This window comes from Schistocerca piceifrons, chromosome 7, assembly GCF_021461385.2.
Source record: "Schistocerca piceifrons isolate TAMUIC-IGC-003096 chromosome 7, iqSchPice1.1, whole genome shotgun sequence".
NCBI classification, from domain to species: Eukaryota; Metazoa; Arthropoda; class Insecta; order Orthoptera; family Acrididae; genus Schistocerca; species Schistocerca piceifrons.
In genome coordinates this window covers 368,506,060-368,533,184 of record NC_060144.1, presented here as the reverse complement: position 1 = coordinate 368,533,184, position 27,125 = coordinate 368,506,060, and the positions used below count along the sequence as shown (strand labels likewise).

Below are 27,125 nucleotides of genomic sequence, written 5' to 3'. Positions count from 1 at the left end.
TCCCTAGTACTATATGGGCATTGTGACCATTTATTAATGAGAGCAGTTCTGGCACCTTTCTATAGACGCTCCTGCTGTTTACTATTAGCACATTAATACTGTTACTCCCTGTTGCATTTTGCGTACTCCTACCTTGCCGCGTCTCAGGAGGCGTCTTGTCGGGCCTACGGAGGGAATTTTCTAACCTAAAAAAACCCCCTCTCTCTGTCTATCTGCTCCTCCCCCTCTCTCTGCCCATCTCCTCCTCCCACTCTGCCCATCTCCTTCTCCCACACTGTCCATATCCTCCCCCCCCCCACCCCTCCATACCCTCCTCACCTCTTTCCCTGTCAGTTTCGACCTCCCCCTCTCTATATCCACTGCCCCCTCTCTCATATCTGTGTCCATGTCCTCCTTTCCCATCGGTCTGTCCCACTGTCTCCCTCCCTCTCTCACCTCTCACCATATTATCACCCCCAACCCAGTAAGAGGTTGCTGGTTCTTAACCCCACAGTATTTCTCACCAGATCATCATAATATTAATTTGTGAACACAAAAATTGAAATACCGATTTTTAATATTAATTGTACAAGGATGCCTATGATCTTTATAAAATTCAAAAGGTGCTTTGTCATGTTGTTGTTGTTGTTGGTGGTGGTGGTGGTCTTCAGTCCTGAGACTGGTTTGATGCAGCTCTCAATGCTACTCTAGCCTGTGCAAGCTTCTTCATCTCCCAGTACTTATTGCAACCTACATCCTTCTGAATTTGCTTAGTGTATTCATCACTTGGTCTCCCTCTACGATTTTTAACCTCCACGCTGCCATCCAGTACTAAATTTGTGATCCCTTGATGCCTCAGAACATGTCCTACCAACAGGTCCCTTCTTCTTGTCAAGTTGTGCTACAAACTCCTCTTCTCCCCAATTCTATTCAATACTTCCTCATTAGTTATGTGATCTACCCATCTAATCTTCAGCATTCTTCTGTAGCACCACATTTCAAAAGCTTCTATTCTCTTCTTGTCTAAGCTGTTTATTGTCCACGTTTCACTTCCATACATGGCTACACTCCATACAAATACTTTCAGAAACGACTTCCTGACACTTAAATCTATACTCGATGTTAACAAATTTCTCTTCTTCAGAAACGATTTCCTTGCCATTGCCAGTCTACATTTTATATCCTCTCTACTTCGACCATCATCAGTTATTTTGCTCCCCAAATAGCAAAACTCCTTTACTACTTTGTCTCATTTCCTAATCTATTTCCCTCAGCATCACCTGATTTAATTCGACTACATTCCATTATCCTCGTTTTGCTCTTGTTGATGCTCATCTTAAATCCTCCTTTGCAAAAACAGACATAATGTCTTATGGGATAACAGTAATCAGTGATATTAAAATGTTACTCAAAATCCGTCTTGATTGCATTTTTTTTTTATTTTTATTTTTATTTTTTTATTTTTTTATTTTTTTTTTTTTTTTTTTTTTTTTTTTTTTTTTTTTTTAATTCAAATGACCGGTTTTGGTTCATTCAGAACCATCTTCAGATCTGTAAAAATAATGATACTAATTTACTATTTCATGGAAGCAAATCTTTTTCATCCTATCTAATCAACATCAAATGTACCAGAACGTACCTGATATTTCAGTTACAGGAGTAACCCGTCCAAATTCAGCAACTTTCACATGCTATGTCACATAAAATTGGTTGGCAGAGTGCACGTCATTTATATTAATTATAACACTATTACCGACAGGTGGCGTCTGGTACATTTGTTACATTCCATTTGCACATACTGTATTCAGCAGATCTTTTTTTATAATAAAAATACTTAATTAAAATATGTAGGTGTCAAGGTTAAAATCTGTACTTATCAGAATTAAAAAACGGTAAAATTATCATTTTTATACAATCTAAAAAACATAGGGCGATTTATATATCTATGGTGCTGGTGTGAACTTGTTTTCCTCTATGGTCTGCTTCTGTGGTTCCCGCCATCTCGGTGTTGTGCCACGGTCCGCTCAGTCATCTGATGTCCATCGCCGCGGGCAAGAGGGCCGCACAGGAGGGCCCCGTCAACGACGCCAGGTGCTGCACACATCTTCCGGCTTCTCCACCGCGCACCATCTCTCATCCCTCGGCCTGGATCCCCACACCCAACAGTTGTCATCTTAGTAGGTCGTCATAAATGCTAAAATAGGCGTTATGGTTGAATTTGCTTTGCTCGTTGAGGATTAAATCCGGATCTTTATTTTTGTGGGTATATATTTCAATTTCTTCCAAAATGTTAAGAAAGCGTCCCTTATGAGCTCTATGCAGGATGTCTAAATTGTGTTAAATGTCCGTGACTGAGTGCTTTGTCGCAGCCATATGCACCCCAAAAGCTGTTTTGTTTTGAGAGTAGGTGTGCTCCCTGAATCTGGTTTCAAAGTTCCTACCAGTCTGCCCTATATATTGTTTACAGCAGTCATTACATTTGATCTTATATACACCTGAATCCTGAAATTCCTAGGGCCCTCCTGTGCGGCCCTCTTGCCCGCGGCGATGGACATCAGACGACTGAATGGACCGCGGCACAACACCGAAACGGCGGGAACCACGGAAGCAGACCGTAGAGGAAAACAAGTTCACACCAGCACCGTAGATATATAAATCGCCCTATTTTTTTTAGATCGTATAAAAATGTTAATTTTACCGTTTTTTAATTCTGATAAGTACAGATTTTAACCTTGACATCTACATATTTTAACTAAGTATTTTTAATATAAAAAAAGATCTACTGAATATAGTATGTGCTAATGGAATGTAACAAATGTACCAGACGCCACCTGTCGGTAATAGTGTTATAATTAATATAAATGACGTGCACTCTGCCAACCAATTTTATGTGGCATAGCATGTGAAAGTTGCTGAATTTGGACGGGTTACTCCTGTAACTGAAATATCAGGTACGTTCTGGTACATTTGATGCTGATTAGATAGGATGAAAAAGATTTGCTTCCGTGAAATAGTAAATTAGTATCATTATTTTTACAGATCTGAAGATGGTTCTGAATGAACCGAAACTGGTCATATGAATTAAAAAAAATAAATAAATAAATAAATAAATTTGCAATCAAGACGGATTTTAAGTAACATTATTATATCCTCCTTTCAAGACACTGTCCATTCCGTTCAACTGCTCTTCCAAGTCCTTTGCTGTCTCACAGAATTACAATATCATCGGCAAACCTCAAAGTTTTTATTTCTTGTCCATGGATTTTAATACCTACTCTGAATTTTTCTTTTGTTTCCTTTACTGCTTGCTCAATATACAGATTGAATAACAGCGGGGAGAGGCTACAACCCTGTCTCACTCCCTTCCCAACCGCTGCTTCCCTTTCATGTCCCTCGACTCTTATAACTGTCATCTGGTTTCTGTACAAATTGTAAATAGCCTTTCGCTCCCTGTATTTTACCCCTGCCACCTTTAGAATTTGAAAGAGAGGATTCCAGTCAGCATTGGCAAAAGCTTTCTCTAAGTCTGCAAATGCTAGAAACGTAGGTTTTCCTTTCCGTAATCTTAATTCTAAGATAAGTCGTAGAGTCAGTATTGCCTCACGTGTTCCAATATTTCTACAGAATCAAAACTGATCTTCTCCGAGGACGGCTTCTACCAGTTTTTCCATTCGTCTGTAAAGAATTCGTGTTAGTATTTTGCAGCTGAGACTTATTAAACTGATAGTTCGGTAATTTTCACATCTGCCAACAACTGCTTTCTTTGGGATTGGAATTATTATATTGCTATAGATGTGCACAAATAAAACTAATGTGTGTATGCAACCGTTAGAGTGGTAAAAGGAAATAGAAGCTTTCACATTCATAATAATTATGTTACCTTCTCTATCATGCTTTAAAATCTCCAGTCCTGAATATCATAAACTGAAGAGCTACTAACGTCTGCCCTGTGCAATTATCAAGTGCTAGGATAGAAGTGACACACAAAAGTAACAACATTTCGTGAAATCGCATTATGGGTGCTTTTAAATTTACGTTGTTCATTTGCAGTAAATCATGCATACCAGGCACCTGCAATGCAACAGCTTCTAGGTTGATAATGATGTCACCAGTGAAAATCAACATATTATAGTAACAAAGTCTGTAAATAATGTTGTATATTGCCACTGTTATTTTGCTTACATTTCTATACATTTGAAGTCTGTAAATAACATTGTATATTGGCATTGTTATTTCACTTACATTTTTGTACATTTGAAGTAAGTTCCTAACTTTTAAATTCTTCATTTTGAATAACTACGACTTCCCTTGTTATGAGGAAACTATATTTGCTTTAGGCTATGCCTCGAAGAAGAACTTTAATGGGTCAGACTGAAAGACAAAGAGCTAGAGAGAGAGAATTTTTGCACAGAGAAAGTAGTACGAATAATTCCAAATAATTTTGAGAACTGTAATTGTGATTTGATGAACTTACGGTTCAGATCTTGTAATGCAAATCATTTTATGTCTGAGGTGACTTTACGTTATACGAGGGCCGTTCAGAAAGTAACCTCCGGTTGATTTAAAAAAATACACCAAATTAAATAAAAATATTTTAATATATACATCTTACAACTACATCTTTGCACTATTTTTCTACATAGTCTCCATAGCGATTGAGGCACTTATCGTATCTCTTCACAAGCTTTGAAATTCCTTCTGCATAAAAGTCACCCGCTTGTGCCTGGAGCCAGCCTGTGACCGCACCTTTGAGCTCTTCGTCGTCATCAAACCGCTGTGACCCGAGCCATTTCTTCAAATGCATGAAGAGGTGATAATCACTTGGCACCAGGTCTGGGCTGTAAGGTGGATGGTTGATAACGTCGCACTTGAAGGACTCAAGAAGGGCCGTCGTTCTGCGAGCAGAGTGAGGACGGGCGTTATCGTGCAAAAAAAACGATACCGGAAGTCAGCATACCACGGCGTTTGTTCTGTATAGCCCGTCGTAACTTTTTTATTGTTTCACAGTACACGTCTTGATTAATGGTCGTACCACGTTCCATGAATTCAACCAACAACACCCCTTTGGCATCCCAAAACACCATTGCCATCAGTTTTCTGGCAGAAAAATCTTGCGAGGCTTTTCTTGGTTTGGTAGGCGAATTTGAATGTGCCCACATCTTTGATTGTTCTTTTGTCTCAGGGTTCACGTACTTAATCCAGGTTTCATCACCGGTCACGATTCTGTTTAACAGTGGTTCTCCTTCGTCCTCATAACGTGACAGAAAGTCTAATGCAGAGGCCATTCTTTGAGTTTTGTGGTGGTCGGTAAAAATTTTGGGCACCCATCGTGCACAGAACTTACGGTAACCCAATCTTGCTGTCACTATCTCGTACAAGAGAGTCTTAGAAATCTGTGGAAAACCAGTAGACAACTCTGACATTGAGAAACGTCGATTTTCACGAACTTTTGCATCAACTGTCTGAACGAGTTTGTCAGTCACCAATGATGGTCTACCACTCCTCTCTTCATCATGAACGTTTTCTCGTCCACTTTTAAATAAACGTACCCATTCACAGACAACTCCTTCACTCATAACTCTTGGTCCGTACACGGCACAAAGCTCACGATGAATAGCTGCTGCAGAATATCCTTTGGCTGTAAAAAACCTTATGACAGCACGCACTTCACATTTGGCGGGGTTTTCTATTGCAGCACACATTTCAAACTGCCACAAAAACTAAACTAGCGCAGGTACGACGTTCACTCGACCACGGCTTGATGCCGACTGACCTGTTGAGTGCGTGAACGCACAGATGGCGTCGCTACTCCCCCCACAACCCGCACTGTGACCAATCGGAGGTTACTTTCTGAACCGCCCTCGTACAAAAGCATTCAAATTGTGTTGCCATCAGGGAAAAGTTAATTTGCCACCATCAAAACAAAATTTATTTTACAATGCAGTTTTCCTTCAAATGATCAAACAATTAAAGAGAACTCAAAGAATTATTTCTAAGACACACAGTATTTTCTATCAAAGATCAACACCACTGACACAGTTGGTCAAATTTTGACCACAGGCAATACCAGTAGCAAGTAACGGGTGCACAAAGTTTGGTTGGAATCAATCCAGGGGTTTAGGAGGGGTTTTTTTACCCATGGATTTGTCCGCATACACACTTATATTTCACTTATACTTGATATATTTCACACATATGTCACTTACGTCCCTCAAGAATTTTGGAATTTTGCCCTACAGTTTCGCTTTCATGCAGCTCAATGTCTGTGTCTACACATGCCCTGAACTTTGTACAGTGACATAATTTTGTAGATACATTCAGTGCCATATGTGGATAATGTCTGGGAAATGTCTTACAAATAGGGTTAGTAGAAAGAAGTAATAAATTTGAATGTCATGCATGATGCAGCAGTTTGTCATGCATCTCAGTACTATGACATTATATGTCCTGAACTATGTGTTATACAAGGGTGTAATTTTGCAAGTTCATTCAGTGGTGTATGTGAAAACTGTGTGCTGTGAAATGAGTCACAAATACAGTTAGTTGTAAAGACATAATAAATTAAAACACCATGTGTGATTTGGCAGTTTTACTTTAAGAAACAGCAAAAATGTAGTAAGCGACGAACTTTTTCGCTTTCATCATTTTGTTCGGGTTATCAACAAGAAAAAGTTTCTTAAAGATTAGAAATTAAGTATAAAGTTGCTGCAAGTCATTAAGCACTCTCACTCTCAAATACTGAATGAATAAATTATGGGTAATTTTGTGTTGTGAACGTAGTTCTTGTTGTGGACATAGTTCTTTTTTATCCCCATCCGTTGATAGGTACATGGTTCTTATCCCCACAATGATTCCTTCCAGACAGTTAATGGTATGTGTACAAAGTTTTAGGTGGAGATGTGGTACATACATCATGTACATGCATACATTAATTTTTATGAGTGTAATTAGTCTAAAACATATCTTAATTACTCTGAGAGTTTTCACTACTTAACATTTACATTTCCTAGGCATGATTGTATTACTGTCACTGGGAAAGCTCTAAAATTGAACTTTAGAGCAGTAATAGAATGTTCAAATTTGGTCAATAGACTTTATCGTAGAATCTTCATGACATGTTAAATTGTTATAAATATGAACTTGTAAACAGCAGTATCCAAATGATTAATTTGGTTGTTTTTAGGAACACTTCAATAACTGTACTACTTTCTAATGGCAACAATCAGATTATAATTTACTTGTTTATCTTCTGTTGAGATTCAGTGTTGAGTACAGCTGACATTACTAGTCTGGATGATCTTTCTTGTAACCTCCCTGTCTCTAACTTCAGATAAAAAGCTGGCTCTTAAGAATTTTCAAAATTTTAGAGCGTACTGCCAAGGGAAAAGTTACGTATGATCACCTTAATAAACTAGTGACATCACTTTTAACTGAAATAAAGGTTTGTGATGCTTTTTTTGTAACACTTCCCTAAAGCAGTCTTGGACTAAATCTTCTACTCCCAATTCTTACAATATCACTTGCAACATGTGCTTCTCTCCATTTAGACTAGAAGTCTCTGTTCAGTATCAATTTGTTTTACTATTTGTCAATATCCTCCAACTGTTATTCACTTACTTCATTCTCTCTCTGCAGTTTTGTTTATCTTCCGTTTAAAAAGAAGTTTTTACTGTTTTCAGTGTTTCTTCTATCTTTTGTTGACTGCGTACATTGATGTGCTTTTTGCTCAGTGTGTACTGCCATTTTTTATTCTGTTCCTTCTCTTCATAAATGTACCTGAGGTATGCTTTTACTGGGTTATCTGACTTTTATTTACAAAGTAGTGCACACAGTAAGTCTGCTTGTCCATTCAGCTTTCAGAAAAGGGTTAATGATGAAAAAAATATTTTTGTTTGTTATTCCCAGTATCATTTGTAAAATTTTTATGTAGCTATCTTTTCATTTGTGTCAGTCTACTCTTCATTTTCCTGCTTAAGACTGATAATAAAATATTAATTTCCTTATTTATTTAGTATATTTACTGGCATTTCATTTGCAGATTGAGGATTACACCAGGATATGCTTTACCAGTACCAGGTATCGCAGCATCACCACCGAAGTTTGTCTCACTGGAAGAGATTATGCAAGCTGCAAAAGGATTGAATAACATGGCGCTTGCTCATGAAATTGCAGTTGATAAAAATTTTGAGTTGCAAAGACTAGATCCACCAGAAGACAGGTCAGTAACCTCTTCTTCACACACACACACACACACACACACACAGAGAGAGAGAGAGAGAGAGAGAGAGAGAGAGAGAGAGAGAGAAGCGGGGGGGCTGGGGGGGGAGAGAGAGAGAGAGAGAGAGAGAGAGAGAGAGAGAGAGACTAATCAGTCACAGCATACAGCATTATTGATGAGTAATTTAATGAAGCAGTGATATCTAGGGTAGGATGTGCTGTGGAAAACAAATGGTAGTACATCTTTATTGTTGGCTCTTATGATCCAACATCAAGGCCTTCTTGCTGTGGCCTTTGCCATTTCAACATAAATGTGGGAAATTCTGGCACTAAATAAGTTCATTACCATAGGTGTGTATAATTGTATATTAAGTAAAGTTGCGGTGATAGGTGGAAGAATTCACTGGTATTTAGAGTCACTGTCATGCTTATAACTGTTCGGACCTGCCCCTCTAACATTACCATTTGTGTTCATAACGTATTTTTGCTACATTGCCATCATTAGCGAAGCCTATATCCTGAGTACATTATTTACTGCATGCAGCTGTGACTGACATTCTTCATTGTTTGAGGCATACATGTCATTTTTTAACTGCATGACCTGTCTCCTCTGTGTACCCTTTATCACACTTCACCTAATTTCATACACAGCTGTGTTGGTTCTGGCTAGTCTCTTATCCATCAAAATAGATTTTACTTTGTGGTTGCTGTAAAAAATGGGCTTTAAATTTTTACATTGAAAAATCCCTAACAATTTATCACATTCTTTATAGATGACAGAAAGTAAATTTTTGTAGTGCTCTCTCTTCTTGTGCTTTCTTGCCTACTGTTTTCTTCTCTGCTGAGCTTTGTCTACTGATTTTTGTGTGTAGCCATTTGTTACCGGTCTAATACGCAACCACTTCAGCAATGTGGGAAACGACTCTTAAAGTGGCAGCAATATTATTTGTGAGGCATGTAGTTCCACTTTTGGCTGCTACCACTAGGGGTTACAACAAACACATCACATAAGGGTGTTCTTTGAACCTCTACAGGATACAAACACACAGCCTGGGAGCAGGTTGGCATTTTGAACCTCTTCTGTGAAGCCTTCATTATGCTGAGTAATGAATGCAAGTGTTACCTCTTCCTTCAGCATCCGGAATTTGATTTGGAACTCTTGTTTCATGTTGTGTTGTTTAATAATAATCTGGCTTTTTTTCATTTGTACTGATTTGTGCTCATATTTCTTGCAGTCATGTTATTTACTCTCGACTGCATTTCAGCCATTGACTTTGCATTTATTTTGATTAGTAGCAGTGACCTCTCTAGATTGTCTTAAGATATGACACATATGTGGCAGGAAGGAAACTGTTGTGTGTTGATTGCACTTCATGGATACATAGTTCATTGAAAAAGGCAGCAGCAGCTGATGCTACAGTTGCTGATGTTGCAACAGCAGCGACAACAAGAACAAATTCAGTGGTAGTTCAAGATACTACATAAGTAGCAGAACAATTTGGTGAGGTGCATAGCTGAGGGAGACAACAGTCTGCCAGTTGGCATCAACACCAATGGTTTGTACACCAGCACCTACATTTCTGCTATTTGAGGTTCAATGGAAACTGTTGTTTTGCAGGCTAATAACCTTTCTGATACCCACTTTCAATCTGTCCTGTTATTGTCTCTTTTAGTTACAGTTACAGGATGGTTCACAAATGACGACCACTCATAGAATCTTTTGGTTTTGAAACTCAAACATGTGTTGTGGCTGCTAGTCTATGTGTCAACTGGTGTCAGAAGAAAGTGAACCACTCATATTGAAGTAGGACTTCAGATCGCAAATGACAAGAAATAATTATCTAGACCTGGATGAGAAATTATCTTGGCAATTATTCCTATTCTTACTTTTATTTTCTCAATGAAATTTAATTAAATTAAATAATCTGAAATAGTAGAGAGATATATTTAACTTGACCATGAGATGGCCAGAGAAAACCATGCATCACAGATTAAGAATGATTTATGAGTTATCTTTCAATAATACAGGTATATCTCTGAGCTCAGCTCTTCTTGTTATGCTTCTTGAGTGCAGGCAGACATCATGGACTGTCAGTCATGAGTCATCAGTTACCAAAGCAGTAAGGAAATGGGAAGCAATGTCACGTCGTAGTGTGTATAATTGCAATTTTGCTTTCTGCTCTGAAATTTGTATTAAAAATATGTACTTCCATGAAAGGAAATAATAAGGGAGTTACAAAAGAGAAAAATGAATATCAGAAATTATTTCAAGTTGTATCCCAAAAGAGCCTTACAGAAAAAGAATTCTGCAGCAAGGAAATGAAATCCATACAACTACATGGCAATCGAACTTCTACACAGGAACTGACAAACAATTCATACATCATCACCTCTTATACAAAATAAGAGATGAAAGGTACTGTCATAACAAATTAGCAGAACTTGTAACCATAGAGAACAGTTCTGTATTTAAAAAAAAAATACTCTTTATGAAGCTGGCTGGCTGAATTGTGCTGCAATTGGGAACTAAATGATGGTATTGTAGGACTGTATCCACAAGTATCAAGACATCCAATTCATCACATTTAAATATAGATATAAACTCTCATTTATATGATTAAATAATCTCTTTATTACTGACTTTTTTTATAATTTAATTACATTTTTTATTTGATTCTGCTACAATATCAATCCTGGTCGACCAACCTACCCTGTCTTAGTTGACTGAAATTTTCTACACTCACAGTATAATACAAGTTATACCAAATCTTTAACCTAGAATGTGGTGATGTGTGTAGCACATGGCAAGGAAGTTCTTGCTAGCTTTCTTAAACAGTATAACCCTAATTCAAGCAAGGTTCTTCACATAGCTTTATCATTTGAAATTATGGGCAGCAGTAGCCGACCAAGACAGACGCAGCAACAGGGAAGTAAACGGCTTTTATCAACTATGAGTTCCTAACCAGGAGCGAATTTTATTATATCTGTGTGCTTTAATAGTTCAGTTTCTTGTGCTTCTGCATGTAAATTTAATATCTAATAGACACAGTTGTTGCGTTTTTGTTTGTGTTGGAAAGTAAACCAATTTTGTGACATATTAAAAGTTCCTAATCAGGGGCAAATTAATTAGTTTCACCTGAGTGCTTCGGTTGATAGGTTTCTGAATATCTTCTTATTACTAGAAACAGTTTGTGCGTTTTCGTCAGGGCCTACTGTAGAGTTGCGCAGCACGTGCCGATAGTCCATTTATCTGCAAAGTTTAGTTTTCCGTGGCCTTTAGTATGGACAGGGACTGCAATTGTTGTGTGCAGAAGTGAGCAAAGTTGGTGACACTTCGCTCTCAGCTTCAGGCTGTGATGGCTTTGGTTACACAGCTTGAGGCTGCAGTGTATGGGCACCAGTGTTGTGGGCCGGCTGTGGGGGATCCAACGGACGTCCAGCACGTTAGAGTCCTCCTAACAGAAGTGGTAAAGGCTGCCAGTCTTGCTTGCAAGATGAAAGCAGAGCTGACCATTTGCAGCATAGTCAACAGGACCCATTGGGACCTCTGGTACAGAACCAAGTGGAGGGTCTGAATCAGAATCTCAGACGGTTCTGCGACCATGTAGGCTGCAGATTCCTCGACTTGCACCAAAAGGTGGTTGGGTTTTGGGCTCCGCTGAAAAGGTCAGGTTTCCACTATATGCAGGAGGTGGCTACATGGGTAGCAGGGGCTGTGTGGCGTGGACTGGGCAGTTTTTTGGGTTAGAGGGTCTCGGGAAAACACAAGAAGGGCTTCAGTCACAAAGGGTGCAGGATGAACACAGGAAGAACGTAGATACAGGAACCTTTGGTATAACAGTTGTAAATTATCGTAGCTGTGTTGGGAAAGTACCATAGCTCCAAGCATTAATAGAAAGCACTGATGCTCAAATCGTTATAGGCACTGAAAGCTAGCTAAAGCCAGATATAAGCTCAGCCGGAATATTTGCTAAGAACCTAATGGTGTTCCGAAAGGATAGGCTAAACACGGTTGGCGGTGGCGTGTTTGTTGCTGTCAGAAGTAGTTTATCTTGTCGCAAAATTGAAGTATATTCTTCCTGTGAGTTAGTATGGGCAGAGGTCAATGTTGGCAACCGGAATAAAATAATAATTGGATCCTTTTACCGACCTCCCAGTTCAGATGATACAGTTGCTGAAAGGTTCAAAGAAAACTTGAGTTTGATTTCAAACATGTACCCGACTCATACGATAATAGTTGGTGGTGACTAATTTACCCTCAATATGTTGGTGAAAATACATGTTTAATTCCGGAGGTACGCATAAAATATCATCCGAAATTGTGCCAAACGCATTCTCTGAAAATTATTTAGAGTAGTTAGTTCATGAGCCCATGTGAATTGTAAATTGTTGTGAAATCACACTTGACCTCTTAGCAGCAAATAATCCTGAGTTAATAACGAGCATCAAAACCAATTCAGGAATTAGTGAACACAAGGTTGGCATAGCGAGACTGAATACTGTAATCCCCAAATTGTCGAAAAATATACCTATTCAAAAAAAGCAGATAAAAATTCACTTGACGCCTTCCTGAGAGACAATCTCCACTCATTCCAAAGTAATAATATAAATGTAGACCAGATTTGGCTTAAATTCAAAGAAATAGTATTGGCAGCAATTGAGAGATTTATACCAAATAAATTAACAAATGACGGAGCTGATCCTCCTTGGTACACGAAACGGGTTAGAACACTGTTGCAGAAACAACTAAACAAACATGCCAAATTTAAACAGACGCAAAATCCCCAAGATTGACGATCTTTTACAGACGCCCGAAATTTAGCGCGGACTTCGATGCGAGATGCCTATAACAGTTTCCACAACGAAACTTTGTCTCAAAACCTGGCAGAAAATCCAAAGAGATTCTGGTCGTATGTGAAGTATGTTAGTGGCAAGAAACAATCAATGCCTTCTCTGCATGATAGCAATGGCGATACTATCGAAGACAGTGCTGCCAAAGCAGAATCACTAAACACAGCCTTCCGAAATGCCTTCACAAAAGAAGATGAAGTAAATATTCCAGAATTCGAATTGATAACAGCTGTCAGCATGAGTAATGTAGAAGTAAATATCCTCGAAATAGTGAAGCAACTCAAATCACTTAATAAAAGCAAGTCTTCTGGTCCAGACTGTATACCAATTAGGTTCCTTTCGGATGATAATGCATTAGCTCCATACTTAACAATCATATACAACCGTTTACTCGACGAAAGGTCCATACCCAAAGACTGGAAAGTTGCACAGGTCACACCAATATTCACGAAAGGTAGTAGGAGTAATCCACTAAAGTACAGGCCCATATCGTTAACGTCGCTATGCAGCAGGATTTTAGAACATATATTGTGTTCGAAGAATACGATATATTGACACACAGTCAACATGGGTTTAGAAAACATCGTTCCTGTGAAACACAACTATCTCTTTATTCACATGAAGTGTTGAGTGCTATTGGCAAGGTATTTCAGATTGATTCCGTATTTCTGGATTTCCGGAAGGCTTTTGACACTGTACCACACAAGCCACTCATAGTGAAATTGCATGCTTGTGGAATATCGTCTCAGTTATGTGACTGGATTTGTGATTTCCTGTCAGAGAGATCACAGTTTGTAGTAACTGACGGAAAGTCATCGAGTAAAACAGAAGTTATTTCTGGCGTTCCCCAAGGTAGTGTTATAGGCCCTTTGCTGTTCCTTATCTGTATTAACGATTTTGGAGACAATCTGAGCAGCCGTCTTCGGTTGTTTGTAGATGACACTGTCGTTCATCGACTAATAAAGTCATCAGAAGATCAAAACAAACTGAAAAATGATTTAGAAAAGATATCTGAATGGTGCGAAAAGTGGCAGTTGACCCTAAATAACAAAAAGTGTGAGGTCATCCACATGAGTGCTAAAAGGAAATCGTTAAACTTCGGTTACACGATAAATCAGTCTAATCTAAAAGCCGTAAATTCAACTAAATACCTAGGTGTTACAATTACGAACAACTTAAATTGGAAGGAACACACAGAAAATGTTGTGGGGAAGACTAACCAAAGACCGTGTTTTATTGGCAGGACACTTAGAAAATGTAGCAGGTCCACTAAGGAACCTGCCCACACTACACTTGTCCGTCCTCTTTTAGAAAACTGCTGCACAACGTGGGATCCTTACCAGATAGGACTGACAGAGTACATCGAAAAAGTTCAAAGAAGGGCAGCACATTTTGTATTATCGCGAAATATGGGAGAGAGTGTCACAGAAATGATACAGGATTTGGGCTGGACATCATTAAAATAAAGGCTTTTTTCGTTGTGACGGAATCGTCTCACGAAATTCCAATCACTAACTTTCTCCCCCGAATGCGAAAATATTTTGTTGACACCGACCTGCATAGGGAGGAACGATCAAGATAAAATAAGGGAAATTGTAGCTATTACGGAAAGATATAGGTGTTCATTTTTTTCCACCCACTATACAAGATTGAAATAATAGAGAATTGTGAAGGTGGTTCGATGAAGCGTCTGCCAGGCACTTAAACATGATTTGCAGAGTATCCATGTAGATGTAGATGTATATCAGCTGCACAACATGCATGTTTGGCAGAAGTTTTTTTTAGACAATGTTGTTTCCTAAAGTCAGGTGTAACATATCATCATCTGTAGATTCTGTGGCACTGTCATGCAAGATACAAATAACCTGATTAGTAATGGTATTACAGACTTCTTCTCAATGTTGGCTCAAGCAAATATACAGTGATATGTAGAGCCTATTAAATAACTGTGTGAAAATTTTAAGGTGATGCTACAGGGTAGACCCAGTGACTGTAATGTCATCTGAATGGTTCACAGCTGGTGGCACCGTATGTATAAACTACTCTAAGTATTTTTGTAATATTACTGGAACACTCACAATGCCAAAAGGTAATCTATTATATTTCAACATCCCGAAAGGCATACTGCTATCAATAAATAGTTTTTATTCTGCAACTGAGGTTAATTATGAGGAATCTTCAGCTAATTATATCAGGTCTCCTGATAATTAGGCATGTAGTTTTTTTGGACACAGTACTGGATAAACACACATGAGGGTCATTCAGTACATTTCTTTTCTCAAAGCGAGATCGTTTTATTTGTGACTAGCTGAGAAAAATGGTGTTGCCCAGGTATTTATTTATTCCTATCTTCTATTAGCCCATCTGCTCCTCCCTCCTCTCACTAACCATCTCTTCTTTCCTGTTTTCTCTGTCCTTCTATTCTTGCCTCCCCCTCTTCTGTCCACTGCCTTTACCTCTTTCCCCCACCCACCCACTTTCTATTCATTTCCTGCCCCTCTCTCTGCCCATCTCCTCCTCCCTCCTATCACTGTAGTCTGCTCCTCCCCTCCTCGGTCCATCTACTACTCCCACCTCTCTTCATCAGTTTCCTGCTCCCCCTCTGTCCATCTCCTCCCCCGTCTATGATACATATACCATTTAATTGTTATTTAGGACATACATTTAACTTTGCACTTGGATGCACAGGCTTGTGTTTGGTCTCAAGCTATCATGGAGTACGAGGTGCATTCAAGTTCTAAGGCCTCTGATTTTTTTTCTAATTAACTACTCACCCGAAATTGATGAAACTGGCGTTACTTCTCGACGTAATCGCCCTGCAGACGTACACATTTTTCACAACACTGACGCCATGACTCCATGGCAGCGGCGAAGGCTTCTTTAGGAGTCTGTTTTGACCACTGGAAAATCGCTGAGGCAATAGCAGCATGGCTGGTGAATGTGCGGCCACGGAGAGTGTCTTTCATTGTTGGAAAAAGCCAAAAGCCACTAGGAGCCAGGTCAGGTGAGTAGGGAGCATGAGGAATCACTTCAAAGTTGTTATCACGAAGAAACTGTTGCGTAACGTTAGCTCGATATGCGGGTGCGTTGTCTTGGTGAAACAGCACACGTGCAGCCCTTCCCGGACATTTTTGTTGCAGTGCAGGAAGGAATTTGTTCTTCAAAACATTTTTGTATGATGCACCTGTTACCGTAGTGCCCTTTGGAACGCAATGGGTAAGGATTACGCCCTCGCTGTCCCAGAACATGGACACCATCATTTTTTCAGCACTGGCGGTTACCCGAAATTTTTTTGGTGGCGGTGAATCTGTGTGCTTCCATTGAGCTGACTGGCGCTTTGTTTCTGGATTGAAAAATGGCATCCACGTTTCATCCATTGTCACACCCGACGAAAAGAAAGTCCCATTCATGCTGTCATTGCGCGTCAACATTGCTTGGCAACATGCCACACGGGCAGCCATGTGGTCGTCCGTCAGCATTCGTGGCACCCACCTGGATGACACTTTTCACATTTTCAGGTCGTCATGCAGGGCTGTGTGCACAGAGCCCACAGAAATGCCAACTCTGGAGGTGATCTGTTCAACAGTCATTCGGCGATCCCCCAAAACAATTCTCTCCACTTTCTTGATCATGTCCTCAGACCGGCTTGTGCGAGCCCGAGGTTGTTTCGGTTTGTTGTCACACGATGTTCTGCCTTCATTAAACTGTCGCACCCACGAACGCACTTTCGACACATCCATAACTCCATCACCACATGTCTCCTTCAACTGTCGATGAATTTCAATTGGTTTCACACCACACAAATTCAGAAAACGAATGATTGCACGCTGTTCAAGTAAGGAAAACGTCGCCATTTTAAGTATTTAAAACAGTTCTCATTCTCGCCGCTGGTGGTAAAATTCCATCTGCCGTACGGTGCTGCCATCTCTGGGACGTATTGACAATGAATGCGGCCTCATTTTAAAACAATGCGCATGTTTCTATCTCTTTCCAGTCCAGAGAAAAAAAATCGGAGGCCTTAGAACTTGAATGCACCTTGTAGGACAACAGTGTTTGCATTTTTGTAACCATGAATGTTGTAATTATTTCTTCAATTTCCTGATTCTCACAAAATACTTTGGAGTTTGTCATTTGACTGTAAGAGAAAACATCGAACAGGATAACCCATCCAGTCCTTGAAGCCTACAGGCATTACCAGTTGATGGTACTGTTCTGAACTTTTATTTCAATAGATACATTGTGTCGTGGAGCTCCATCAGTTACCGTTTTGTTTCAGGCTAAAAGTGGTAAATCTGTGTTTCGTGACATGTGTCAGTGTTTGACAAGAAATGGTCACCATCAGCCAAGTAAGCTATTTGGCACATATGTTCCTTCCTTAAACTTTATGCTCTTCAGTTAGGCTCCGAGAAACCTATCAGTCACAAACCTTTGAATGTGTGATCTGGTAAACTAGTACTCCAGCACTATTAACAGAGATGTCAAGTTGAGAACAGAGTTGCTTGATAGTTTTTCATCAGTCACCTCGAATAAGAGTGTTCACATGTTGCAACATTGCAGGCATCACAGCTGTGTGCAGCTGGCCTGCATGTGGGAAATCAGACAGATTTCCTTCTCCTTGTTCTGTTTACGATAGACACTTTGCCCAGAGACTTAGCATACTTCTATCTATAATAACTGGTTATAGTGCTGCCATGTACTAGGAGATACTGAAAATATGTGTGGTGGTGAGGGAATGTTTAAGCATGTTGCAAACAAAATTACAGTTATTTTGAACCAAAAGTGGCCAAGAAAACAATTGTTTTGTTTTCCACATTGAACACCCCTCATATGTTAGATTAAGCACTGAAAGATTGCCACAAATCTGAATTGGACAGCAGAGCTTTTTAATTATAACCAAGGGCATCAGCCATGGCTAGGTACAATGTGTGTCACAACACCTAATGCCTTTGAAGAATTACTTCCTCAGCACCAAAAGGCACATGCGTAGCCTGTAGAAAACAAGAAGTAGCATTACTTTCAATAATATGTGCATTACAACGTTTTGTGCACAACCCAGATTAGATTCAGGTAAATCAGAGGTTCTGTGAACCTACAGGTATTTAAAAATTCTCTAATTACAAGGACAATCAAGTTAAGAGTATATTATTACCTTGCACACCCAGTTGTTACATATTGGTCAGGAATGTCGATAATGACAAAAGCAGATATGAACAACCTAAGAGCAAAAAAAAAATCCTGCAAAAAAAATTATGAGCCTGTGAGAGAGACAGAAGGTTGGAGAGTAAGGTATAAAAATGAAATACAACAAAATGAATTAAATTTCAAAGAATACCCTGGTTAAGATATATGGAAAGGATAGCAGATGACAGAATTCCCAAACGAATAATGAAAGCAGACTGTATTCCATTAGAAGGAAGGGCCAAACAGAAGTTAGCAAATAGCGCAGACCAATAGCTCATTCCCCAACATGCTCAATTCAAACCTGGAAAGTCATGCACCAGTCAAATCCCATCCATTACACAACAAATAGAGTAAGGGTTTTCTGCACTATCAACCATAAATGCTCAAAGATAAACTTTGCAACACATTTAAGGATCATCAGCTCACAAAAATTATTGAATCTCTATTACAAAACTGACAGTTTTATGTAACGGTGGAGGGTAGGAAAAATCAATGGCATTGGCAATAGAATGGTCTCACCCTGTGAAATGTTATGGCTTCTTTTTTATTTAATCTATAGATAAATGACCAACCAACATCAGACCATATTACCCATTACTTGTATGTCTATGATTTGGTTATTACCTCAAGAAAAGAGCTTTAGGAAAGTAGAAGGGAAATTGGAAAACTTGTCAAACATCTCGTTTCTGAATAGCAGCTAGAGAACTCCCTCAAACCAAACCTCTTAGACAAACTCTGACATACCTGGATGTTATGCTGGATAGATCACTGACATACAAATATCATTGTGATAACACCTGCAAAAAGATTGTTACCAGGAACATCATCTTAGGAAACTAGCAAGTAGTAAATGGGGAGCCATAACAACTGCCCAAGAACTTTGTTTTCCACTATGGAATATGCATGTCCTTTACAATCCAGATTTGCATATGCCACAAAAGGACAATGCAAGCCTAAATGACACATGCAGGCTCACAGTAGGATGCATGAAACCCATACCACTTGGGAAGCCATATAAAATGACAAGATTCTAAAATCCTGTATTGTGAATAATTGCACCTGGCAGAGACTCTGTACTGAGCTAAATGAGCCGCGTAAGGCCTACCCTGCCTCACAAGAGATTCCCAACAGCAATATATCAAGCTGGAAGATTGGGAGAAAACTGAATTGCATCAGAACAGGTGTAACACTAGTCATAACAAATCTTATTAAATGAGGCTTCAAAGACATAGACAACAAATGTGATTGGAGAAGTCCAGGACATGAACATCTTCATTGTCCCAACTTCCCCATGAAATGCACTTTAGATGCCATGGCCTGATACAGGGCTGAAAAAGAAAAGTAAGTTTAATTTAACTGTTTTAAAATTGGGGGTACCATTCTTACTTTGAAGGAAAAGCTGAAATATCTGAGGCACAAGGGTCCTAGATTGTCATCAGCGGATTCTATTCTACATCTTCCCCTCATTCTACGTCAAGCATATAGGGCTCTTTTTGTTCCACGTTTGTTGCCCAGCCACTACTGCAAAGTCTGTTCCACACCCATCCATGGCAATATTGCCATTTGAGATTCATCCGAGGAAGAATCTTCAGTTATTATTGGTGGATGGAATTAAGGTACAAATACAGAGTCGGGGTAGGGTTCCCCAGACTACTAAAGAACACAGGATAATTTTTAAATCGAATGTGTGCAGGAGGAATTGTACCCCCAGATAATATTTGTGAAACTAAATGTTACAAGGTTCTAAATTGCCATCCATATTCTAGTAATGAAAAACTTCACGGCAGATTAAAATAGTTTGTCGAACTGAGACTCGAACTCGAACATTTGCCTTTCGCAGGTAAGTGCCCGGCCAACTGAGCTACCCCAGCACAACTCATAACCTGTCCTCAAGGCTTTACTTCTGCCACTACCATATCTCGTACCTTCCAAACTTCACAGAAATTCTGCGATACTTGCAGGACTAGCACTCCTTTAAGAAGGTATCGCAGATGCATGGCTTACCCCCAGCCTGAGGGATGTTTCCAGAATGAACTTTTCTCTCTGCAGTGGGTATGCATTGATATGAAACTTACTGGCAGATGGAAACTGTGCCAGACCAATACTTAAACTCTGGACCTTTGCCTTTCATGGGCAAGTGCTTTACAAGTGGACTACTCAAACACGACTCACAACCCATCCTCACAGCTATACTTTCGCCAGTTCCTCATCTCCTACTTTCCAAACTTTGCAGAAATTCTCGTGCAAAATGTTGGATCTAACAGTCCCGGAAGAAAGAGTATTGCGGAGGCATTGCCTAGCCACATAAGTCAAAGGTCCCAGGTTCGAGTCTCAGTCCGGCACACAGTTTCAGTCTGCCAGGAACTTTGATCATGAAAATTTCAGTCCTGGTTCTGTTCATGTTTACACTGATGGGTCTAGGTGAGGGGACTTTATCGGTTGCTGTATCATGTTCCCAGAATGTGACCCTAGGACAGGGCTCCCAGTGCAGGTTTCAGTTCACTGTGCATCACTGTTTGCCATCCTGAGGGCACTGGAGCAGATGAGATGGCATTGTAGCAAGAAATTCATCATCTGCTTTGATTCCCAAAGTGCCTTTGTTCTTATTAGTTATGTTGTTTGCAAGAAAAGAAAATAATTTTCTGGGCCAGTAGGTACCCATGAAAATGAATTTGCTGATGTGGCTGCTTGCTCCTTTCAACCTCCTGCTCACTGTTCAGTTCCCCTGTGAGTGATTACTACATAGTGATCTGGAAGACCACATGTCAGTGGGAAGCTCAGTGGCTGAGAGTGCAGAGCAATAAGCTGTTGTCAGTGAAATCTTCAATGTGACTGTAACTTACCTCGTTCTGACCACAATGGGCTGAAGAAGTAGCACTTACAAGGCTCAGAGTGGGACATTGGCTTTTAACAATTGGCCTTCTTGTGTGTCATGAGGAGCTGCTAGTATGCCAAAAGATGTGGAACACGGATGGCTATTAACAATTGACCTTCTTGTGTGTCATGAGGAGCTGCCAGTATGCCAAAAGATGTGGAACACGGAAGAGGAAATGCCATATTTGAAGTGAAGTGAGTGTGTTTTATATGATGACTGAGGGCAGACATGGGTCCCCACAGGGCCTAACCTCTATTTTAAATTATAATAAGGTGAGAGTGGCTCATGTTTAAGGTTTTGCAAAATATTGGGTGTGTTGTTTTAGTGTCTCGTAAAGTGACTTGGTCACCCATTATTTCTAAATTGCCACACAGCCAAAGTAATCGGGCCCCTTTTAAATATGTCCGTACTGACATAAGATATACTGGATAAGAAAGCCACTACCAACCTACCACTTAATACATCTATATCTATACTCTGCAAACCACCTTGAGGTGCATGGCAGAGAGTACATACCATTGTACCAGTTGTTAGGGTTTCTTCCTGTGCCATTCACATATGGAGTGTGGCAAGAATGATTGTTTGAATGTCTCTGTGCATGCAATAATTATTCTAATCTTATCCTCATGATCCCTGTGTGAGCAGTAGATAGGGGGTTGTAGTATATCCCTACAGTAATCATATTAAGCTGGTTCTTGAAATGGTGTTAATAGATTGTCTTGGGATAGTTTATGTCTATCTTCAAGAGTCTGCCATTTCTGTTCCTTCAGTGACACTCTCCCATGATTTAAACAAATCTGTGACCATTCATGCTGTCCTTCTCTGTATACATTCAATACCCCCTGTTACTCCTCTCTGGTAAGGGCCCTACACACCAGAGCAATATTCTAGGGTGGTTGCACAAGTGATTCTTAAGCAATCTCTTTAGTAGCGTAGTTGCACTTCCCCAGTATTCTACCAGTAAAACGAATTCTACTGCCTGCTTTACACACTGTTGGGATACAAGGTGTATTAGGTCATGCGAGCAATAGTACTTGAGTTATTAGCATTTTGTCAATGTTTGATTGAAATTAAGTTCTGCTTTTGTTTAAATTTATGAGCACCAAATTTGGTACATATTTAGTTATACATTATATTCATGGGGTTAGTGCCATTTTGTGGTTAGAGTTGTAGTTTTTGAGTAATTTGTGTTTATGTCAGTTTTTGGTCATTTCACCTCCTACCATCCGAGCTTGAGGACAGGTCATGAGCCATGATTCGTTTGCTCAGTTGGTAGAGCCTGCAAAAGGTGTAGGTCCTGGGTTTGGGTCTTGATCTGGTACACAGTTTTAATCCGCCAAAATGTTTCATATCAAGACAGACTCCACTGCAGAGTGAAAACTTCATTGAGGGAGTCATGCTTTTGCACTGAGGACCAAGCACGTGATCTCCTTTTTTAGCAATAATCCAGGGAATCGGTACCTACCCAAATAAGCTTGCAGGAAGACCCAAAGCAGCAGAGTTATTCAGCAGTGTAGCTATGCTGATTCCAGGTCACTCGATTTTCTGATCCATGCAAAGTGACCAATTGTGGTCTTATATATTTTCAGACAATTAGTAACGTGTAGGAAAAGTACTTCAAAATTTACTGACCATTTTGTATTTTGTTTTTGGAGAGTGGCACTGTGCAGACATTCAGTAACTTAATTGTGCAATCTATTATGATAAATTTAAACTTCATAAAAGTGCTGGACTTTGAATTTTCTACAGTTACATCAAGTGAGATTTTAAATATTTGTTATGGATGGATTCATGTGCGGCAGTCAGAACATTTTATTATGCTTTCCATTCCGTGCCATGAAACCTGCATGACAGCATGAACATATTTTGGACGGTTACAATTGGTAGTGCTTCGAGGCAACCAAACAATTTGTGAACTTTTGCTAATTTTCATCATTCAACTGACGGGATCTTAAAGATTTTGGTAGCTGTTTATTGAGCTGTTCCTAGTAAGCACTGGTATTTAAGTACACAAATACATCATTTGCTGTTCAAATTACAATTTGTCGTTACCTGCATCCTAATCGACAAAACTTAGTGCATGTGTGGATGTGCTGGATAGGCATAGTGTTTAACATTTCTTCCTATGTCCATCTTCTAACAAGGGGACCTTCTGGTCTTGGAAATTCAGTTTAGGATGAGACTTCGCAGGTTAGTAGTATACCTCAAGGATGTCAACTCATAGAAGTCTTAAAGCGCCCTATTGAGAAAATTAAAAAAGGGGAGGCTTTAAAGTTTTAAACATAGCTCATACATACCACATATACAGGTCGTAAGTAGCCAGGCACCAAATAAGTGAAGTAGCTCAGTCAGTAGTTTGCTAGACTGTTATGTAGCCGACGTGGGTTTGATCCTACCTACCTGCTGGTACAGTTTCATTTTGGTTTTTAACCGTTTTAAAAATTGTAACAACTGTTAAAGTTAATGACCTAAAGTTTTATCAATTAAATCATAAATAATTTTATTTTGTTTATGAATTTGCTGTCACAGATACTCATCAGTATTTTATTTTTAAAGAGTTGAATAATTTCAACTGCATTTTAATGGGAGTAAATTAAATGCCACTGTCACAAAATTCTGGGTGGAATTTCACTATATAAATTTTTTTTAGAGTAGCAAGTTCATTTGTAGTTCTGTATTTTATGTGCTTTATGATTATTATCATAAAACATTTGCAATGTATCATAAAATTTAAATGGGGAATATATATGTTGAATAATGATGGTCTGTTGATATTAACACCAGTTAAAGTTCACTCAGGATATGTGCACCTTCCAAATTTTTTCAGTTATTCTTTCAAAATTTCTTTTTTTTATTATTTAATCGAAAGTTATTATAGGAGGGATGAAAATTTGTGTAAAGTCAACATCAAAAGTGCAAAATAGTTCATTCAAATTCTGTGAGACTGTATCAGAGAATAATTAGGTTCATTAATGAATATGCATATAAGTCTGCTTTAATTCAAAAGTACTGATACAAACAAAATTTTATGTTTAAATTTTTTTCTTCTCTTTTCATAATTTTGTTAAATATTGTTCACAATGGAGTCAAAGGAAATAGCCATTGTTGAAAATTCATTACAAAATGCAATATGCCAAGATGGCAGAAATATGAGCTTGGCAACAGTTGAAAGTAGCGTGCCAACTCATGAACTGGCCGATGGCTACCAAAACACCCAGATTGGCATCTCAATATTAAAAAATGATGACACTGGTAATGTAACTAATCATGATGTCACTTTTATGATGCTCAATGAGACTATTTCTCAGGTCACACCAGGAAACATTTTTTCAAATAGTGAAACTGATGCGTGCTACAGTGAAAATTCCTTTGATTATTTTCTCACAACATCATGAATGCAAGAACAGGAAACAGTTTGAAAAAGCAATGTAAATACTAATGACCTCCACATTTTGACACAACTCATGCAGCTAATAACACAACAGCTTGAGGGTGTAACACAGCAGCTCATAAGACATCAGGAAAATATGGGACAACAGTTTACACAGCAAAATCAGGCATTTAAAGATTTCAGTAATAGTATTAGTCAACAGTTCAGTGAGGTGAGCAAACTACGTGCACTGAGTTATGTGATGAACTGTCCGGGAAGTTGACAGAGCCTGGTAAACAACTAAAACAAGAAATAATTACCGACATGTCCCTCAGTATAAATCCATTAACAGAAAAGGTAACATCCGTAGATTGTAAACAGGAACAACTTGCAGGTATATTCTCAAATTCAGGAGAGACAATCCCAAGTGGATGCGTCGGTAAAAAATGTGACGAATGTAATCAGTGAGCTGCAAGACGTATGCAAAAACCTACCTACAGAAATACACAAGTTGACTCTAAGAGTAGATCAGTTAAATTTAAGTCAGAATTTGTGGAAAAACAGAGAGATAAGTTATGTGCAAATTTAAAGGAAATAACTGCAGTTGCCATGTGCTACCCCATAAGCGAACATAAACACGCCAGTCACTGACAGCACGGTGTGTTGGTTAACATTACTTGCAGATGAGGTATTACTTAGGCACTGACAATTCCCGATATTTACTTCTGAAAGGAAATAACACACACTGTGATCTTCATCAGATCATTTCGAAATGTTTTACCTCGTACCTGTACCGAAGCCCAGAAAGTTATATTTGTTGTTGGATACAAACAAGGTGACATTCTGCTATGGGGCTAGAGATGTGGCAGAACGTTGCCACTATTATGAACAGTTTGAGAGAGCATTTCTACATAATTATTGGTCTGAGACCGTACAAGAGAGGCTCTGACATGAAGTATTCAAACTAGCTCCATTCAGTAGTAAGTATGGCAGCTTAAGGGGCTATTTTGAAAAATATTTGAATGAAACCAGATACTGGGCGAACCCGGTATCACTAGTAGACGTGCTGAAAATTTTAAAGAGCCTTCTTCCTGCCCACATCATGGAAAAACTCATTACCATCCCGGAACAAGACACCGAATACTTTCTATCTGTAATGGACTCAATTGATTTAATATACAAAGAGATACCAGTACAACCCCAGCCTGTTAATACGCCGATAGTGACACAGAAATTTACGGACCAACAAGTAAACAATGGATTAGTAGTACAACATGGATGGCAATCTTATCCCACACAGACCTATGGTGTGGTTACAATAATCACAACGGCAATGGAGAAAGCCGTAGATACAAAGATGGATATAAAAGAAATTAGCAAAGATTTAGCAAAAACAACTACATCAAGCGAGTTGCATATGGCCGGCCTGTACAATATGTCCAAAGTGAATAGCATACTATATCTGACCACCCATCCTCTTCACCCCGTGTCAAACTCTGAACTTGAGCAGGCAGAACTTTCAAGGCCCAAGTGCAGAAAATGATGACAACAGCTCCCTCCAAGGAAGTTCTAATATGCTTCCTTGTGTTGTAAAGGCCATGATCCAGTCAAGGTGTTGCATGGGCACAGGCACCATTCATTTTTTGATCCATCTCAACTGATCCAGCAAGGCCAGGCATAGTAGCCATGCTCTTACTTCCATAAGGGATCTCTAATCCAGGCTTGCAGATACGGCCATACATTGGGTTGGACTCAGGTCATCACTGGTCATAGGGGGCATCAATTATTTGAAGTAGTTATTGCGCAAGAGCATCCTGTGCAACATTGCAATTTGCTCCAGCTACAACAGCTAAATGATGTTACACCTCCTGACATGGCCTTGTCGGGGCCCAAGTAGTTATCTGGACTGCTACCACTGCCAGCTTTGCCTCCTAGCCAACCAGGAGCCCTATTCTAAATTGTCCATACCAATTGGTGCAGTAGGTTAGTCTCAGTAGTGATGTCATTTTTGGTTCTTTATCCGAATTTCCTATTCAGTAAGCTTCTGAAACCTGTTACCGAACGGTCCTCCCGCCAATTTTTTGACAACTGTTCCAAGAGGTTATGGATTTTGGTACGGCCCTGTGGTTTATTTACACCTACAATTTGTTATCGTAAACATAACGAGTGGTTTCAGGTGTGGATTTAGTGACTGTGTTACTAAAGAATCACCACAGGATGCGTCCGGTTGGAAAGTGAGCTCATAATAGACTATTTTCCTTTGTCAGAAATATGGTTAGGTTAGGTTGTTACTGTGAATGATTACAACATAAAAAAAAAGTTTTTGGTCAATATTCTCTCAAAATACCTTTAATTTTATGCAAATAAGACTTTAAAGAACATTAAATATCGAGTAATCGGTTCTGCTTACGTATATTATATGACTGTTAGCTGAAATTATTAGTGACTTTGCATACTCTTTTCTGTAAATCATTTACTTATTAATTATCAAAATGTGCTTAAAACTTTTAAGTAACAATGCAATGGAATTTTGTGAAAATTCCATGCATTTACGGCTTATGCCCGCATCATTTGGCAACGAATTCAGCCTGTCTCTCTCTCTCTCTCTCTCTCTCTCTCTCTCTCTCTCTCTCGCTGGGAATTACATAAAAT

At 39.2% G+C, this 27,125-nt stretch overlaps 1 protein-coding gene across 3 annotated transcripts in view; it reads left to right on the top strand.

Annotated features, from left to right (window-relative positions):
- LOC124805069 (T-complex protein 11-like protein 1) overlaps window positions 1–27,125 on the top strand; it is a 140,797-nt gene that overhangs the window by 48,593 nt on the left and 65,079 nt on the right. For all 3 annotated transcript variants that reach the window (XM_047265494.1, XM_047265495.1, XM_047265496.1), the window contains one exon: window positions 8,018–8,197. In XM_047265494.1, coding sequence (XP_047121450.1) covers window positions 8,018–8,197 — 180 coding nt within the window. The remainder of the gene's footprint in view (window positions 1–8,017; window positions 8,198–27,125) is intronic.